Source organism: Acomys minous, assembly GCF_964271855.1.
Source record: "Acomys minous genome assembly, chromosome: 10".
Taxonomy (NCBI): domain Eukaryota; kingdom Metazoa; phylum Chordata; class Mammalia; order Rodentia; family Muridae; genus Acomys; species Acomys minous.
In genome coordinates, this window is record NC_140491.1 from 62,968,048 (window position 1) to 62,986,064 (window position 18,017).

Genomic DNA, 18,017 nt, shown 5'->3' on the forward strand with positions numbered 1-18,017 from the left:
ATGCGGCACTGTTCTGATGCCTCAATACTTCTTCCTAGGTGTTTGTGGCCTGCAGCAGGGACCTGCCAGGGCGTCGTGGATGCACGAGTCCCTAGGTGCCTTTTGTCTGGGGTGTGCAGGGGGATGGCCAGGGACCTGACCGGAGTCTGATTGGGAATATTATCTCAGACTTTATCCCTGGACAGCGTAGGCTGGTGTTGTAAGTGCAGTTAGTGCTTTTCTGTTTTTCAGACATAGGTGGCTTGAAAGACAGGAAAAGCCCTAGGTTCCAGGGAGATCAAACCTGCAGGTGCACAAATGGGCTCCCTCATATCCGCTGGCCTTGGTCCCATGACTGGGACTTTGGGAAGAGCATCAGAAAAGTCCTCTTTTACAGGCAGGAAAATGTGAGGAGGGTTCTCAAGTCCCTGACCTGTGCCTCTGAGGACTGAGAGGAATGGAGTGATGGAGAGGCCGGTCCACAAAACAAAACAAAACATAGAGCAGCTCTGGGGTAGACACCTGCTGAGCGTGACTGAGTCCTTGAGTTCTGTCTGCAGCATCACACAGAAAGGAACAATGTCTGTCTGGCGCTGCAGCTCAGTAGCACAGTGCTTGCCCAGCATGCAGTGGCACTAGGCTCTGCCCGGCACTAAAGAGAAAGGCTGGCGGAATGCTAGCAACACTCCTCTCCGGCCCTATAGGAACTCTAGAGCTCTGCTGCTGGGGTCATTGCCAAGAACCCCATTTTCCAAGGAAACATGCGTCCCATCCGTGGAGCCCTCAAATGTCACAGCACATTTAAGGCCAAGACACAGGTGGAAGAGAACACTGAATGCTTAAAACACTGCAGGACATGAAGGAGCAGCTAGAAGCTGAGCTTAAGGAAGAGGGTAAGGTGGGCACTTCATCTCAGAGTTTTGGGGGCTTTGCCCTTTTTCACTGTGTAGCTCAGGCCCACCTGGAGCTACGTATTCTAGACTGCCCTGGAACATGTGTCCCTCCTGCCTCAGCCTCCTGAGTCCTGAGATTAGAGCCACGTGCACCACTGCCCATTGTCCTTGGCCGTCCCTCCGCTCGCTACCGCCAGCGTGCCTTCTCAGTTTTCCCTTAGCTCCTCCTTCCCCAGTTGTAGGCTGCTTTGTTCATATGTTTGTTTGTTTTCCAGACAGGGGCTCTCTACGTAGCCCCAGCTGTCCTGGAACTCGGAATGTAGACCAGGCTATCCTGAAATTCACAGAGATCCTCCTGCTTCTTCCTCCTGAGTGCTGGGATTAAAGGCGTGCGCCACCATGCCAGGCCTGTAGCCTGCCTTTTAACCTGTCTTTTGAGGATCTTAAGGCAGAAAGTAATACTGGGGCTAACATCCTTATTGAAAAAAATGTACAGAATTACACGAAGAAGCTGACAAGCCACACCTATAGCTTAACTAAAACTTCCAGAAACAGAAATTTATTTCTAAATAAATGAATTTGTATTTATTTATTTTTAAATTTATTTCTAAATTTATATTCAAGCCATAGGCTTGAATACAATGCTAGATTGGCAGTCTGCATTTAGTGTACCAGATATTGTAGTACACTGAATAAAAATAAGTGGCCAGGGCTGGCAAGATGGGCCAGGGGGTAAAAGTGCTTACTGCCAAGCCTAAGTTCAGTGCCAGAACCCACAGCACTGATTCCTGCAGGTTCCTCCCTGGCCTCCATATACTCAGACATTTACAAAAAATGGCCTTGGGCTGGGTGCTGTGGCACAGAGCACACACCGTCACTGTCATGTCCACCCTCCTCCTCCTCTCCCCACCCCCCAAATACACTCAGGAGGCAGAGATAGGTTGAACTCTTGAGTTCAAGGAAACCCTGGTTTACAAAGCAAGGTCCAGGCCAGTCAGAGCTGCATAGTTGAGACCATGTCTGAAAAAACAAAAAGAAAAGAACTTGGCCCCAAAAAAAAAAAAAAAAAAAAAGGAGAAAAAGAGGAGGAAGAGGAGACAACAATGACTTTGGTCAAAGCCACCAAAGAAACTGCACCAGATTCTGAAGCATATGTTCCTGCCAATTCAGGACTTCAGAAATCAGTAGCAAAGACACAGCTTCTTTCCACACTCTGCTAAAATCTGTAATACTTGTAGACCTGGGCGTATGTATAACGGTGGGTAAGATCTCCAAGAATGGGAGCTTTTTACTTGTTTTCACTGATAATGCCACAACCAATAACATCTAGGACAATGTGGAGTAGGTATTAAACAAGTGAACTACCCCAGAACTGTAGGACACAGCCGGAAGTGTGCTGTAAGGGAAGTGAGTGCCTTACATATGTATGTTGGAAAGCTCCTAAGCTTGGGAATTAATGAATTAGGTTTATTTCAGTGGCTTTAAAAAAATAGACTCAATCCCAAAGAAAAGTAAAGGGAGGAAAAATGAAGTTTTGTGACTGTGTCTGTAAACAACTGGATTGTAAGTTCCAAGTTCTAATAAGTTGGCTAGTCCTGAAGGAAAGTAGAAAGTGTGCCGAGGAGGAGCCCCAACCAGAGAAGCAGGGCCGCTCACCAGCTGCCACAGGAAGACGGAAGGACTTTGGCCAGCAGGCGGGCCTAGGTGTGTCTTTTTAAGTTAGTCTGATGAATTGTGAGAGCCTGGGTCCCCTTTGCTTCCACTAGCATCCTCCGTGTCTGAGGACTTGGGGATGTGAACACACTTGGGGGAGACATAGCCTGTAACTGCTGGCCTCACTCCAGCATGCGACAGGTAGCAGTGAGGTGACCAGAATGAAGGCTTTTGTGTGAGCTGCTTTACCTGGTACCATAAGCCTCGATTCCTCGCTGGGTTCCCTAAGGCCGATGTGCCACATGCAGGCCAGGGAAGGCGTCTTCCCTGCAGAGGCTGGGCTTACTCACAAGACCCCCAGTAGCTGAGGTTTGCCATCAGCTGCCTTCTTGCCTTAGCCACCTGCATCAAAGCCCACTTCTTAATGCCTCCCTCTGACAGAGCCACCTAACATTTGAAGAAATCTCCTGACCTGAACAAACACTCAGGCCACAGATACAGAGTGCACAGCAGTAAGAGGCTGGGGACCTAGCTGCCCAGAGTGGGTCCTGGGTAGGCATCTGGAGGACTCATAGAGCTCTGAGGAAGTGTGCATGTCTGGTATCTAAAGTTAAGAGTCCACTGAAGTGTTAGATGGCTGAGTAGAAAAAAAAAAAATCTCCTAGAAAGTAGGACAAAAACCCCAAAGGCATGGAAGTAAAGGAGAAACTGGAAAAAATGAGATGAATATGTGGGAAGAACTAACAGAGAAAATGAGAGGATTTACCCAGGGAAAGTGTGTGTGCCTCTTGGGTGAGCATAGTCAAATCCTAAGAACCCCCTGGATGTGCCCAGTTGAAGTAGCTTTGTGAGAAGACAAAGTAGGTCACACAGAGTAGGGGACTGCATGGCAGGAGCAGATCCCTCAGCTAAGCCTTGGAAACAGCACAGCATGCTCTTTGTAATGCCTGGCTTCTATACTCCAGCTTGCTGGGGAGAGACTACAGAGAGCACTGCATTATCTCTGAGAAGCTTAGAAGACATTGTAGCTTGTTGAAAAAAAAATTAAAGTAAGCTGGGTATGGTGGCGCATGCCTTTAATCCCAGCAGTCAGGAAGCAGAGGCTCCTGGGAGTTTGAGGCCAGCCTGGTCTACAAAGGGAGTCCAGGACAGCCAAGGCTGCCTGCAATCCTTGTCTGGAAAAAAAAACAATAAATAAATAGTAAATTTAGTAGTAAAATAATAAACATTTAAAATGATTTGAAGAGAAACTGAGAGCTGTTCTTTGATGGACTAATAAGATTTCTGGACTGATTGATCAGTAAAAGAGGGCAAAATAAGGAATGCAGAAAACAGTGGTATGGTGCTGGGTGCAGTAGTGCTTTGATTCTAGTACTCAGGAGGCAGAAGCAGGTGAATCCCTGAATTTTAGGCCAGCTTGATCTACAAAGCGAGTCCAGGACAACCAGGGCTCTGTCTATGTCTCTGTTCCAGAGAGAAACCTTCCCCCTCAAAACAAAACAAAACAAAAAACAACCAGAAAACAAAATGAATTAAATTCAGGTCTAGTAGATACCAAATAACAATGTGGAGAGTGTGTCTGTGCTGTGCATGTTCAGTGTTATGTGACACAGACAGTTCTGCATGGGAGAGCTGGAGATCCAGAAGGGCATCCTGGGCCCAGAGAGGTGGCTCAGAGGTCAAGAGCACTGCCTGCTCTCCCAGAGGTCCTGAGTTCAATTCCCAGTAACCACATGGTGGCTCACAACCATCTACAATGTGATCTGGTGCCCTCTTCTGGTGTGCAGGTGTACATGCAGGCAGAACACTGCATACATAATAAATAAATAAATAAACCTTAAATTAAAAAAGTACATCTTTGTGGGCTGACTTTTTGTGGGAACTTACTGCTAGGGCACGTTACCAAACTTTTTAGGAATTGATGGTTTCTATGGTTTGTAAATTGTGCCAAAGAATAGGGACTATGGGATGCTTCTGGTCTCTGTATATGAGGATTATTTCTGAAACGTTGGGAAGAGACCTAGAGAACAGTTAAGGCTGGCTTGCCTTGTTAGCACAGATTGAAACCTTGTATAAAATGTTGGAAGACAAGACTCTAACTAATGTAATCTGCTTTTGCACAGTAGGTGCAGTTCTTGGCCTGCCAGTGATACCTGGAGAGGGTGTGGTCCCCAGGCTATCACAGCTGTGGACCTAAGGAACAGTGCTTTGTGTCCTGTAGGCTGACTGGGCCAGGAAAACCAGAGGAGGAAACCTAGTGATAGCCCAGTACACGGGACGTGAGACCCATATAGACCGCAGCTCAGGAAGAACCTGAGGACCAGTCAGCAAAAAATGGGATGTGAAAAGAAGATGTGAATATTTAAAAATAATTTAAAACTAAGCTTTTCCATAGTTCTTTGAAGAGCACATTCTTACACATGGAGAGTCCATATTCCCAAAATAATTTCCGGACTGTTCTGTAAATTGCCAGTTCAGTAAATACTTTTGTTTTTACCAAGATTGACAAAGCAACATAAGAGCAGAATTGTAACATTTTGTTTTGGCATAAATTTAATATGTAGCAGATAGCTCAAAGAGTTTTGTTTTTTTCTTAAATCTCGCCTCCCCAGGGTGATAGTTTCTCATTTTTATGTTTGGAGTAGCTTAGGGACCAGAGGCTTTCCTAGCAGTGCTGGTGTATGTGTGGCTCAGGGAACGAGCGTCCCGAGGCACCACAGGAGGCTTTGTCCAGACTTGCTGCTTGTCCCAGCCATGTCCTCTTACCCATCGTCACCAGTTTTAGTTGTCAGGCTCGCAGCCTCCCTGAAGCCACAGTGCCCAGCCTGTGCCCTTCCTGGTTTCCAGGCTCTTGAGTTGCTGTATTGTTCCTTGGTTGGTTGGTGTTTCTGCAGACTGCAGACTACACTGTGCGTCCCTCCCAGCGTCTGTGCCCAGCGTGCTCTAGGCAAGTGTGCTGTGTGAGTCACGCTTCATGCTTAGCTCTCCTTTGTGGGGAGAGCTTTGGCCTCTGGGTCTTCATTTGCCTTCTGCCTCCTCCTGTTGTTTGCTAGCTGGCATTCTGCAGGGCTAGCCTCGTCTTCTCCCTGCGGACACATTGGTGTCCTTCACAGTTGAACTGATTACAGTCTGCAGCCTGTGTTGGGTCCCATTTCTCTCATCATACTTGTTACTGTTGCTTAAGTTTTCACAGATTGATAGTTGCAGTCATTTTGAAAAATAAGGACACCGAAGCCCTTGTTCTACAAGTGTTACATTTTATTGAACTTTACACCTGCTGGAACGGTGGCATTGGCCCAGGGCAGCCACTTGGAGCAGGAGAACAGCGTACAAGCCATGGAAAAGAGATGTTCCGTAGTGAGCTGTGTTGAGGGGCCACATAGCTTAGAGGGCAGGGAAGGACTGGGCAATCAGGAGTGGTGGCAAACAGTATTTCATGGCCAGGTGACACTACCTCACTTGATGTTGACACTCCCTGTTTCTTGGACTAATGACCTAGATTGGAAAACAGCGTTTGAGATCTTTGGGGGGAAAATTTTTTTTTTCTTATTTTGGTTTTCCTCTGTCTCACACCCCACCCCTCCCACTTTTAAGGTGGCACATTCAGAGGCAAAGCCTTTGTATTTGTCGCATGATCCTACAACAAACACTAGATGGCCCTTTTCAGGGGTCCGTATTTATTGCCTGTGTCACATTTGCCAGTGGAGGGTCTGCTTTCCTGGATTTCCTTACCTGAGCTGTTGGGAAGGTCCTTACCTCTTCTTAGGCGAGCCTTGTGCTGTGTGTAGTTTCTTGTTTGGAGGATTAAAAACTTTCCTTGACAACTGTAATTTTATACATATCCTAGCCCCTACCTTTGCAAATATGAAATTAACTTTATGCAGAAGTCTCTGCTAGCTGAAGGAAATGCAGCCATTTTACTATCATTATGTGGGTGTGTGCGCGCGCGCGCGGGTTGTATATATGTGGGTGTTACACAAATGTGGGGGTGAAAGGACATCTTTGTGGAATTGGTTTTCTCCTTTTTTTCCCCCTCTTTTTTGAGACAGGGTTTCTCTCTGTATATCCTGGCTGTTCTGAAAGTGAATCTGTAGACCAGGCTGGCCTCGAACTCCTTAGGGCTCCGCCTCCCTCTGCCTCTTGAGTGCTGGGACTAAAGGTGTGCACCACCGTTGCCCTGCTGTGTTCTCCTACCTCTCTGTGAGTCCCGGGCACAGAACTCGGGACTTGCAGGGCAAGAGCCTTCTTGTGGGCCCAGAAACACAAGCATCTGTAAAAGGTGATCTGCACTGTTCATTTGTTCATCTGCTTGCTCTCGTGCTGTGCACATGGCAGGCAAGCACTCTGCTAGTGGCAGCCCACCAGTGTTTATTTCAGGAATCCATTCTTGAACTCTCATGTGCTTTATGTTATAAATGCAGATTCTGGAGACTTCCCTTAGTTTCTTTCTACTTTTAGTGTCACCTGTGAAATTTACTGTCTTTTAAAGTCTCTTATTTTATCACGTTCCCTTCCACATAGAGTGTCAGCTCAGAGTTGTGTATCTACGCACACTTTTGTGAGCAGAGTGTGCATGTCGTAACAGTGTGCCTGTCTGTGTCCACTAGATATTTGTCTGAAGGAGGTGCCGTCGATGGCTGACAGCCTGTACAACATCCGGCTGCTGAGGGAGTTCTCCAACGAGCACCTCAACAAGTGCTTCTATCTCACCCTGGAGGACATGCTGTACGCTCCCCCAGTGCTGAAGGTAAAGCAGCCATGCGCCCCGCGCGGGAAGCCAGCTGCCTGTGAGCACGTGCTTACTGTGCCCGGCTTGTCCTGTGCTTTGTTCTAGCCGAACGTGATGGTTTTCATTGCTGAGCTCTTCTGGTGGTTTGAGAACGTCAAACCAGATTTCGTTCAGCCCCGAGACACTCAGGAGCTGAAGGACGGTGAGTGACAACCGCCTGACATGGCCAACAAACAGTCTTTGAGGGGCAGCCTAGGGCATCACCTGTTAAAACGAACTTTGAGAAGTTTGGTTTCAAGTAAAAGTTGAGTTATTTTTGTGATCCTAAAATCTGTAGGTTCTCTGCTCCTTGCTAATACTGTAACTATAAATAATAGATATATTTTTGTAAAATTGTTGTTTCTGTAGCTAAAATAGTGCTACAGCAGAAGAGCAGCAGACCTCCTGTCCCAATTTCCAACGCAACCAAACGCAGCTTCCTGGGTAGCCCTGCGGCCATGAGCCCCGCTGACCTGCCACCACCTGCTCAGCCTCTCGCTGAAGGCAGTCATCGGTACCACCTCCACTCGGAAGAGCCTGAGTGTCTGTAAGTCTGTCTGCCACTCTGTTTTCGGGACCAGTTTACCACCTGTTTCCTTTTACACGATAGCACAGGAATCAAACTTTTTCTTAAAGTAAGTAATGTAGAAAGTACCCCAGAAGCCTGTCTGAACTCCTGCTCTGTTCCTCGGTCACCCAGTCTCCTGTCCAGAGGCCTGGACTCTGTAAGCCTCTTAGTTGCGAGATGTTTAAATAAGGGTATTATGTAATGTAATTGATTAATACAGTTTAAATGTGTCAAATTGTAGTATAGAAAAGAGATGTCTCCATTGTCTGTCTCTTCACAGTGAGTTATAGTTTCGCAAATGACCTGATGAGGAGGGAACTGAGTCTAAGTTTGCTCTGAGCTATAACCTGCTAGAATTTAGGAACGAAGGGCCCCTACCTGTAAGCAGTACTGGCTCATTTACTTCAGTGAGCGATGGATTTGATGATGGAAGAGTCTTTTGAGGACTGATGTTTATCATTAAGACCTGGATCTTAGCTGACTGGATCTGGGTTGGTTGGTTACCGCCAGGTCAGTGGGCACGCGGATGAGAAGAGAGAGCTCTTCTTAGGGGGCTTGAGCCTCTTACGTGGGAGGAGGCTGTGTCTGGCCCGGCTGAGCGTATTTTAAGGTGTGGAGACTGAGTTGAGATTTAAGGTTAAAACAATACTCAGAAGTGATTCTGAATCACATGCAGCTGGATGGCCAGGTCCAAGCGTGTTTGAAAGGACCTTGGCTTTCTCAGGTTGACATTAAAGATGCTGGAGCTGGGCCAGGAAGAGAGTGTTCAGGTGCCCAGGAAGCAGGTCAGGTGGCGCTGGGAGTGTGAAGGGCTGAGACCCACTGACAGGATCTGGTCCTTGGAGAAGAAGTGGAAAGTTGTGTGTGGCTCAGAGCCCACAGACAGGCAGTGGCTGAGGTGTGGCTGCGTATCAAGGGCGGGGCTGCACAGCCTCATGGTGCATAAGGATACCTGGGCATTGTTGCTGGCAGCCCTTGTATCCAGTCCTTGGAATGGATCTTTATAGTCAGATCCAGTCATGGAATGTCGTGTGTGTGAGTGTGTGTGTGTGTGTGTGTGTGTGTGTGTGTGTGTGTGTGTGTGTGTCTGTCTGTCTGTCTGTCTGTCTGTCTGTAAGTTGGTTAAAGCAACATTGGTATCATGTGCACTGGCTCGGTGACTTTTTCTGCCTAACAGTGGCTGTGAAGACTTTCTCATGCATCAAACTTTCCCCCTGAACAGTTCGCATACTCTGGCTCTATACTGTTTGATTCCTCTGCTCCTTGGTTTGTGGGTGGCTGTAGGTTGCAGACTTCTTCTGCTAGGCCCAGTGGGAGTCTTTCCCTGCCCCTGCGGGGCTCACCTGGGTTCCGCGTGTAGCTTTCCCCCTTTCATCTCCCTCTTTTCCTTGTGTGTCTCCTCTGTCTCTGAAGGACTGCTCCCTTGTCTTTGTCCCTTTGGGCTTTAACCTTAGTAGCTATAGCCCAGAGTGTCCAATGCCCCTGTGATTGCTACCCACACCTTATTGCTGTCCTTTGGGTAACTTCTTCCCCAAAGTAAAGTAGCAAACTAGCTGCCCTGCACTATGAGTGTGCTTCCTGATGGTCGAACTAGTGCCAGCCCCCACGGGTAGGTGTCAGGCTACTGTGGCTGCACTGAGCCGTGCTCACCTGGGCAGTGCCTGCATGGCACCCATGGGTGCCTTCCTTTACTCAAGCTGTAGTAGAAGAAGCAGAAAGAGTGTGGCTAATTGGACGTTTTGTGGCTGTTCCGTGTGAGTGTGCTTTCCCGGCTGCCCTCTGGCTGCTTCTCCCTGCTCAGCTGTTCTCAATGTTTTCAGTCATTTGATATAGTGCAGTTATCTCTGTGGCCTTTAAACTATTCTTATTTTTGTGTTTTTGAGGCAGGTTGTCACTGTCTAGTCTTGGGTGGCCTGGAACTAGCTCTGTAGACCAGGCTGGTTTGAACTCGGAGCTCCATCTGCCTCTGCCTTCCAGTGCTGGGATTAAAGGTGTCTGCCACTACTGCCTGGCTTGTGAGTGTGGTATTTTCATAAATACATATCACAAATTGTTTTTACACCCAACCACCCTGCTAATCCCCTGTGTGATAGTCACATGGGATTTTGTATCATACACTACAACCAGAAGTTGTATAATTTGTGTTTTCAGCTTTGGGGTTGGTAAATGTTGGTGTGTTTGTACACATGTACACGTGCCACGGGTTGACGTTGGATCTCTTCTTGTTCTGTTCGCTCCTTTCTTTTTTGAGATAAGGTCTCTCACTGAACTCAGAGCTCATTGATTGGCTAGAGCAGCTGGTCAGCAAACTTGGCCAGTGCAGTAATTACAGATACACGGTGCCCCGCCTGGCTCCCCCCCCCCAACCCCAGACCCCGCTCCCCGACAGGGTTTCTCTGTGTAGCCTTTGCTGTCTTGGACTCGCTTTGTAGACCAGGCTGGTCTCGAATTCCCAGAAATCTGCTTGCCTCTGCCTCCCCAAGTGCTAGGATTACAGGCGTAATTACAGGCGCCACTGTGCCAGGCTCTGCTTGGCTTTATAATGTGGGTGCTGGCAACTGAACTCAGGTCCTCCTTAAATTTGTATGGCAAACACTTTACCATCTGATCTATCTCCCCAGTCCAATTTTGGGATTTTTATCTCAAATTCAAAACTTTGTCGGTTTTCTTTTGGGTCAGTTTTATGGAAAGTATTTCTCCAGGGAAACCTGCTGACTGCTCCCAGCTTGGTCTCTGTTAGTTGTATGCCTTCGCTGCTCACTTTTACACTGACTGACTGTGTGGGTGTGTGTGGTTGCGCATATGACTGTGTGTGTGTGTGTGTGTGTGTGTGTGTGTGTGTGTGTGTGTGTGGTTGCACATACCCTACAGCGCCTCTGTGGAAGGCAGAGGACAGCTTTAAGAAGAAAATTCTTTCTATGATGTGGCACCTAGAGATAGAACCTAGGCTGTCAGGGTTGGTAGTCAGTGCCTTCTCTGCTGAGCCCCTTCTCTGCTATCCTCTGGCTTTGCTTTTGAACTTGAAGTTTGATAAACTCATTATTTTCTCTGAATTATTTTTATTCAGTGGGAAAGGAGCTTCCGCATTTAGTCCATCCCATCCTTTGTTACCACTGAGGCAGAAACAGCAGAAAGTGTCGCAGGCAGAGGACATCCCTGGTGAGAGCATGATTCTCTTCCCTTCTGTCGCTTTTTCTTTTCATGGCTTAGTAAAACAATACTCCAAATTAATCATCTCATTCCTAAGTTCCCATTTTACTTAAGACTAGCAGGATAAATTTTCATTTGTATTGCTACAGCTCAGAATTTATAGTCTTTGGTGCAAATGTCACGTCAAATCTGCTAAGCTCTGTGCAGCATGTACAGAATAGCAGGTGTCCCAAGCATTCTGCCCTGATTACTGAACACTACCCCGAACTTCACTTGTTGGAGCTGCCGGAAGTTGTGATGTTCTGGGCATCCGCTCCCCTGAGTGGTGGAGTGGGCAGTTAGGATTCATTCCCCAGAGAAATGGCTGTAGCGCTGAAAGAACTTGACATGGTTCACAGAGTTGGTTACTTAACAATGAAGGTGCTTATTTCCTCCAAACTGTAGACCAGCGACACAGATCGAATTCCTTAACTCGGGTTGATGGCCAGCCACGAGGGGCAGCAGTAGTGTGGCCAGATAAAAAGGGCAGGTGAGTAACTTTGAGCTGTTTGTATTTGGGTGCTCATTAGACTAAGCAGCAGTTCTCCAGATGTGTTCCAGGGACCCTTAAAAACTCAACAAACTGCTTCCGGGAGCTGGCAGCCAGGGCTTCACAGCAGTGCCAGCACATGCTCGCTCTCTCCTCTGAGCCACCGTGCACTTGCACGGTGGCTGTGTGATTTGTGGTGTCCTCACAATAGAGAGAGATGTGAAGGCCCACCAGGTATCAGAGACCTAAAATAGCACTAGTGCCGCCTGTTTTATAGGTGCTTTTATTTTAGAAAGTATCATTATTTTTCATGTTTCTTGTGGTGACTTTTATTCAGGGTTTAAAATTTTTTTGAGCTTTTATTTGTAGGGTGTTAAATAAGAGTAAATGAAGGCTCACTAGGGCGTGGGTTACTTTAAAGGGTGCATGAAGGAGTGCTGGAGGCTGCTAAACAGTGGGTTTCTTGTCTTACTTCAGGCCTGTGTCCCAGCCAACACCCTTTGCTCTCCATCATGCTGCAAGCTGTGATGTGGACCCCAGCTCTGGTGACAGTGTCAGCTTAGCCCGCTCTATCAGCAAAGATAGCTTGGCATCCAACATCATCCACCTGACCCCGCAGAACCAACCCCATCCTTCAGCCGGAAGGACCAATGGGAAAAGCCTCCTGAGCCATGTCAACATTGAGGATGAGGAGGAAGAGCTTGTGGCCATCATCAGGACAGATGTGACTGCTCATTCCCCAGAGCTCCCCAGGAGCTCACCTCAGGCCCCAGGCCTGGTAGCAAGTGTCAGGTCTCCCCAGAGGCAGGCAGACACTTTGGAGACTAAGCCTGACAGTTTTTACTTAGAGCCCCTGATGCCGGCCGTACTTCGGCCAGCCAAAGAGAAGCAGATTATCACTAAGGAAGATGAGCGTGGAGAAGGGAGGCCAAGGACCATCATGTCTAAGAGGCCGAGTGAGGGCTCCCAGCCTCTGGTACGGAAGAAAGTGACGGGTAGCCATGGCAGCCGTGACCTGAACAGAACTTTCACCCCAATTCCTTGTTCAGAATTTGCTGCAAGCATTGATCCTGCAGAGGTAGGACCACAGTCAGCAGAAGCTACAGGAGAAGGACAGCCTCTGGCCCTGGGTAGATTTGATCCTTTGCCTCAGGGGCAGGCTGCTGATGGCTTCTTCCTCCATGTAGGCAGGGCTGAGGAAGATGAAGGGAGGTGGTGTGTTGGTTCCCAGAGCCCCAGCTCCCACGACTCTGAACCCTGGACCATCCTGAGGCAGGACTCTGACTCTGACGTGGTGGACGTGGAGGATGCAGATCAGGATTTCATTGGTGAGGACCATCCTGTGGTTATCCCCAGATACGCTGGTGAGGAAGAGTCAGCCAAACTCCAAGAGGACATGAAGGTGAAGGAGCACGAAGACAAGGACGACGCCAGCGGCCGCTCGAGCCCGTGCCTGAGCACGACCTCTCAGCTCAGCAGCATGTCCATGGCAAGCGGAAGTGTGAAGATGACCAGCTTCGCCGAAAGGAAGCTCCAGCGGCTCAACAGCTGTGAGACCAAGTCCAGCACCAGCAGTTCTCAGAAGACCACCCCAGATGCCTCCGAAAGCTGCCCAGCCCCTCTGACAACATGGCGCCAGAAGAGGGAGCAGAGCCCTGGCAGGCACAACAAGGACCCTGCCAGCCTGCTGGCTTCTGAGCTGGTGCAGCTGCACATGCAGCTGGAAGAAAAGCGCAGGGCTATTGAAGCCCAGAAGAAGAAGATGGAGGCCTTGTCTGCGCGGCAGCGTCTGAAGCTGGGCAAGGCCGCCTTTCTGCACGTGGTGAAGAAGGGGAAGGCTGACGGCGCCCCGCAGCCACTGAGGCCTGAACACTTCACGAAGGAGTTCACACAGCATAATGGGGAGGACTTGGATGATAGCACTTGTAAAACCGAAGGGTTCCTTGTCAGAGAAGAGCAGAGAGAGCTCAGTGAGTCCCAGGATGTGGCGTTTGTCCAGCTGCATAAGCCCAGGGAGCCAGCTTCTCTGCATGACGGAGAGAAGCACAGAGCGATTTCTGCGGCCTTCCTAGAGGACGGTGTTGGTGAGGCAGATGTGAATGAGTGTGACCTGTCCATTGAAAAGCTTAATGAAACCATCAGCACACTGCAGCAGGCTATACTGAAGATCTCCCAGCAGCAGGAACAACTGCTCATGAAGTCCCCCACAGTGCCAACACCAGGCGCTAAAAATAATTGCCAGGACCAAAAGGTAAAGGCCCCAGTCCACTTTGTTGAGCCACTCTCTCCAACTGGTGTGCCTGGCCACCGCAAACCCCCACGGCTTGGCCAGGGCCGGAACTCCCGTCCGGGAAGGCCAGCTGAACTGAAGGTTCCAAAAGACAGGCAGCAGGCTTGTTCTCGGAGTAAAACCCCAACACCCAATGTGGAGACACTCCCACATTCTCGGTCTTTGCCCCCAAGCTCCCATCCACGGTCACCCTCTGACCCAGGTGGGGAACTCCCTGAAAAGTGTCTCTTTGACAGTTATAGGCTCCATGATGAGAGCAACCATCGGACACTTGTTTTGTCCTCTTGCAAAGATACAAACATTGTGTCAGAACAGATGAACTTTAAAGAGGGTCTGGAGACAAGTGTGAAAGAGGCGGGGCTGAGCTCCTCTGCCGTCACAGGCAAAGAACACGCCCTGATGGAAGAGCCACTGAGGAGCAAGGCCAGCCTCATTGAGGTGGACCTCTCTGACCTGAAGGCCCCTGACGAGGATGGAGAGGTGGTTGGCCATGAGAGCTCGGTGGAGCTTGGTGGAGATGGTGACCAGAAGCCTGGGGTTGGTTTCTTCTTCAAGGTGAGTTGGTAGTGTGTTGAAGTGTAGGCACGTTGCCGTGGTTGTGAGGCTGTCTCTAGAGCTCTGTTCTAAGCAGATTCCCTAAGAAGCCGGGGAGAAACACATTTGACTCTGTGGGCTGCAGAAGCCTCCATCCTGAGGATGGACTGCCAAGTGGAGTCCCAGGCGGCACATCCCAGGACCCGCTAGTCTTCATGAATCGAGATGTTTATGTCTCTGGCAGCAGAGGAAGTTTAGAGATGCCTTGTTTCTCCATCCTGCACTTCTTCCTCAGAGACGTATGGACTTTGGGGTTTCTCTTCTGTCCTGATGTCTGTTTGCTGCTGACACATGGCACAGTCTCAGCCTTATGCACATTTTATTGACATTGGTGGTGGTGGTGGCAGCGGCATGTGTGTGTGCGTGCATGTGTTAATTGTGTGTGTGTGTGTTTGTGTGTGTAGCTTGAGGCTGACAGTAGATGTCTTACTTGATTGATCTTCCCTGTAATGTATTAGACACGATTGGATGGGCTCTGGGTCTGTGGCCGTAGACCATTGTATATACTGAGGCAAGGTGCACTACAGAACCCAGAGTTTGCCATTTCAGTTAGCCTGGTTAGCTAGCTTGCTCCACAGATTCCCTGTCTACTTCTCCTGTACTGGGATTACACACAGGCTGTCTTTCCTTCCTGGCCTTTTTTTTGTGGGTTCTGAGGATGTGAACTCAGGTCCTTATGTTTGCGCAGCAACCATTTTCTCTGCTGAGCTGTCTCCTCATGCCCATTTGCACTTTGTGTGGTGTGATTGCAGTCTCATTGGTGTTAGATCAGATTGAGGAAGAGGTGTGGCTTTGTAGAGAGAGAGGACCTGGTGCAGGCTTGTGGAAGGTCGTCTAACTGAGGCCGTCCGGATGGCATAGACTTCGGTCGGTTGTGTCACAGTATTTGTACATATGATAAGCTTATCGATAAAAAAGAGTCAGAGCTGGGCATGGTGGTACACGCCTTTGGCAAGCAGCAGTAGATAGATGTCCGAGTCTGAAGCTAGCTTGGTCTATATAGGCAGTTCTAGTTCTAGGACATCCAGGGTTGCATAGACCCTGTCAACCTCCTCTCCCAAAGAAGTCCAATTTTCTGAGTGAGGTTACCTTCATCAAGGTAACCTAGGCTGCATAGTTTACGGAGTCCCTTGTACTGGCACTGACTGTAAGTGGTGGGTTTCATAGGATGAACAGAAAGCAGAAGATGAGCTTGCTAAGAAGCGGGCCGCCTTCCTTCTGAAACAGCAGCGCAAGGCTGAGGAGGCTCGTGCTCGCAAGCAGCAGCTGGAGGCGGAAGTGGAGCTCAAGCGAGATGAAGCCCGGTAACCTCCTCCTCTGTGTCCATGGGGCAGCCTGGCTGTGCATCTCGGTGGTGGGGGGGACCAGGCTGCGCACCCCACAGCCGCTCCTTCCTCCTTCCTGCTGTTGCTGCTTCCCACATGCGTGCCGCTCTCCTGCCCAGCCCTTCGCTTGCTGCTCCTTATTCACATGGCCTCCCGAGGGCCTGTGCGTTCACTCCTCACTGTAATGAGGGGGCTGCCAGTGTGCAGCATAGGTCCCAGCACTTTCCAGAAGGCGCAGGTGATTCAGTCCCAGTCTGCCCCAACACCACTGCCTTCTGTCCCTGTACTCACACTGCTCCAGCAGTCTGCAGAGAGGAACCCGGGAGTGGTTGCAGGAGGTGGGTTTGGCACATTTGTCCTTAAGAGAGCCTCTGACCTAGTCTCTTGTGACTCCATTTTGCTCTCAGGCGGAAGGCTGAAGAAGATCGGCTGCGGAAGGAGGAGGAGAAGGCGAGGCGAGAGCTCATTAAACAGGAGTACTTGCGGAGGAAGCAGCAGCAGGCCTTGGAGGAGCAGGGACTTGGCAAGCCTAAATCCAAGCCTAAGAAGCCTCGGCCGAAGTCAGTTCACCGGGAAGAGTCCTGCAGTGACTCGGGAACCAAGTGCTCCTCCACCCGTAAGCCTCGTCCCGCACCCATGCCTCCGTTGTCTCATTGCGCTTTCTCCAGACCTGTGTGAGGCGGGAGGGTACAGACTCATGTCCCTTCCAAAAGGCTTGAGAAATTAAGACCAAATGCGACGCTCTGAGATGGCGAGGGCATCCAGGGTTTGGGCCAGAGGTTGGCCGGGTTTGGCAAAGGTGAGTTGAGACAGCAGGAATGAGCCTGGTCTTTACAGTTTGCCGATTTCTTGTTCCCTGCAGCTGATAACTTGAGCAGAACTCACTCTGGCTCCAGCCTCTCCTTGGCATCGGCAGCAACAACAGAACCTGAGAGTGTTCATTCCGGGGGCACGCCTTCTCACAGGTAAGGAGGCCAGGAAGCTATGGGGCATCTTGGTGCACTTGTAAAGAACGAGAACCTTCCAGATCAAAGCTGAAGGAGGGATATTTTGTAACCAGTGCTACAGTGTTTAGGAAGAAACCCAAGCTACCCCAACCAGGGCTCAGCAGCCTTTGTGACATCCTCCGTCTGTCTCTCCTCTCTCCTCCCTGTCGAGTGTGCACACTTCTTGTTGCAAAGGAGTAAGTGGGTGACACCTGGCCCCACTGCCCGCATAGTTCAGTGTGTGTCTCAGAACATCATACCTGTCAAATGTCATCTGGCACAACCTGAAGTGTGAGTGTCAGGCAAGCAGGCAGGGACCAATGCTTTTGGATATTGGATTGTTTAATGCCAACACGCACGCGCGCACACACACACACACCAATGCTTTTGGGTTATTGGATCGTTTAACACCAACACACACACACACACACACACCTGTGTTACACAGTTATTTTACCGGTGCTGTGGGTGCTTGTCGTGGCATGGTGAATTACTGCCGCAGCTTTAGGAAGGAGCCCTGTGTATTGTTGACTGACTGTTGTAGCCGGGACTTGATTCAAGTGAACTCTCTGTGACGAGGCTAATACCTCCTTGGTAGCTAATGGCTTTTGTCTCCTGGACTTTGTGGAGGACTCCTAGGGAGCCTTGAATGGTGCTTTAGTGTTGTTTGGGAAGTTGGTTACCCAGCTGACTTCCACTGCAGCCCTGTCAGCCTGCCTGAGAGCAGCACACTACCTTCTCAGCAGTTTCCTCAGTCTTCATGTTTACTGTTCGTGATCTAGCATCCCTGCTTGTACAGTCCAGAGCTGCCAGGGATGAGCGTATGTGATTCATGGGTTTTCAAACTGGCCGCACTGTGGCCTTTCTTCCCTGCATCTGATCACGTGCGTGGCAGCTGTTAGTCACCGGTACTTTGCCTCTGTTCCTGAGCCTGCACCGTTCACTCCGAGCACTCATGATGACACCCTCTGGCAGTGGCTAATAAAAGCTTACCAAGTCCTCCACCTTCCCAGGAAGCCCCTGCTGCACAAGTGGGCATTCTTGTCCTGGGGGTGTGGCTGGCTGTGCTGATGGAGGAGAAGCGCAGCCAGAGCATGTTGTCGTTTTCTGCCTGCAGAGTCGAATCACTGGAAGCCTTACCCATCCTGAGCCGCAACCCCAGCAGGAGCACAGACCGAGACTGGGAGACTGCGTCGGCAGCTTCTTCTTTGGCGTCAGTGGCTGAGTACACAGGTGACGGCCACATACCCTTTATAGGGTATATTGCCCTTAGGGGCACCCG

The 18,017-nt window shown here is 49.6% G+C and overlaps 1 protein-coding gene across 5 annotated transcripts in view; it reads left to right on the forward strand.

Moving 5' to 3' along the window:
- The window catches only part of CAMSAP1 (calmodulin regulated spectrin associated protein 1), a 61,451-nt gene that overhangs the window by 36,597 nt on the left and 6,837 nt on the right, over positions 1 to 18,017 (forward strand). For all 5 annotated transcript variants that reach the window (XR_014782803.1, XM_084800233.1, XM_084800234.1 and 2 more), the window contains 10 exons: positions 7,133 to 7,272; positions 7,360 to 7,456; positions 7,663 to 7,840; positions 10,929 to 11,020; positions 11,456 to 11,540; positions 12,018 to 14,385; positions 15,592 to 15,728; positions 16,157 to 16,365; positions 16,612 to 16,714; positions 17,853 to 17,968. Coding sequence is in view for 4 of the 5 variants with exons in the window: in XM_084800233.1 (XP_084656359.1) it covers positions 7,133 to 7,272; positions 7,360 to 7,456; positions 7,663 to 7,840; positions 10,929 to 11,020; positions 11,456 to 11,540; positions 12,018 to 14,385; positions 15,592 to 15,728; positions 16,157 to 16,365; positions 16,612 to 16,714; positions 17,853 to 17,968 (3,525 nt within the window). In the remaining variant the exon portion in view is untranslated. The remainder of the gene's footprint in view (positions 1 to 7,132; positions 7,273 to 7,359; positions 7,457 to 7,662; positions 7,841 to 10,928; positions 11,021 to 11,455; positions 11,541 to 12,017; positions 14,386 to 15,591; positions 15,729 to 16,156; positions 16,366 to 16,611; positions 16,715 to 17,852; positions 17,969 to 18,017) is intronic.